The sequence below is a fragment of the Crocuta crocuta genome, unplaced genomic scaffold (genome assembly GCF_008692635.1).
Source record: "Crocuta crocuta isolate KB4526 unplaced genomic scaffold, BGI_CrCroc_1.0 scaffold139, whole genome shotgun sequence".
Lineage (NCBI taxonomy): Eukaryota > Metazoa > Chordata > Mammalia > Carnivora > Hyaenidae > Crocuta > Crocuta crocuta.
In genome coordinates this window covers 11,548,583-11,549,465 of record NW_027533258.1, presented here as the reverse complement: position 1 = coordinate 11,549,465, position 883 = coordinate 11,548,583, and the positions used below count along the sequence as shown (strand labels likewise).

The 883-nt window shown below is 55.3% G+C and overlaps 1 protein-coding gene across 1 annotated transcript in view; it reads left to right on the top strand.

Annotated features, from left to right (window-relative positions):
- Nucleotides 1-883, top strand: part of TEKT1 (tektin 1) — a 13,706-nt gene that overhangs the window by 3,401 nt on the left and 9,422 nt on the right. The window contains exon 2 of the mRNA XM_077746684.1: nt 723-883. This exon is cut by the window's right edge and continues 1 nt beyond it. Coding sequence (XP_077602810.1) covers nt 723-883 — 161 coding nt within the window. The remainder of the gene's footprint in view (nt 1-722) is intronic.

Sequence of the window (883 nt, the reverse complement as noted above, 5' to 3'; positions counted from 1 at the left end):
CTCCGGGCAGAAGTCTTGGGGAGAAAGCAAAGCCATCAGTCAATTTTGGGTTTGAAAATACTTGGGCGGGGGGGCTGTAGTTCTATAAGAAAGTCGAAAGAAAAGTTAGTGATGCGTATCTGGGACGTGAAACAAAAACACAACGACCAGCCCCTCGGAAAACACACAACCAAAAACTGTAGGAGAGAAGAAATTGACCTTAGCACACTGCCTGGCTCAGGTGTGAATCGCACTCACGTAGTTACAGAACCACGAACAAGTGTGAAGTGATTCTTTAACAGAAAGCGGATGCAGCCGAATCCCAAAGCCAGAAGGAGCAGGGACCCGTTACATAAGGACAAACCCTGGTCTTTCACCCACAGGAAATCGGTAGCCGTCGCTAGAAGTGGTCACGGGTAAGTAGCCATGTGAGCAAATGCTGGAAGAAATTCTAAAAGCATTTAGAAGGCGGCTGCTTCCAGAAGCGGCCGTGGGTGGGGAGGGGTCAGAGAACTGCGGTACTGGGTCTCTGGCTTTCCAAACACCGTAGGGTTATGGCTTTGGTCAGACTAAACGTTGTGAGCAACGGCAGCGCTGAAGAATTCGAGCGACCCGCGTGGGTGGTGTTTGCNCCCCGCAGCGGAGAGTGCGTCCTGGTGGCTTCGGGGTCTCATCCCAGAGTCGGGGCCCCGGAGGCGGCTGGCCCGGGCCTGTGACGCCCTGTCCTGTCTGTGTGGCCCCAGAACAGAGGCTCCAGGAGGTCAGGTTCTGGAAGATGGAGCTGGACGAGAAGCTTGAGCAGCTGGTGTTGGTCACGGAAGAGCTGCTCTCCTCCCGGACCAGACTGCAGAACGCACTGGACGGCCTGAAGGGGCCCCTGCACATCACCCAGTTGTGCCTGGAG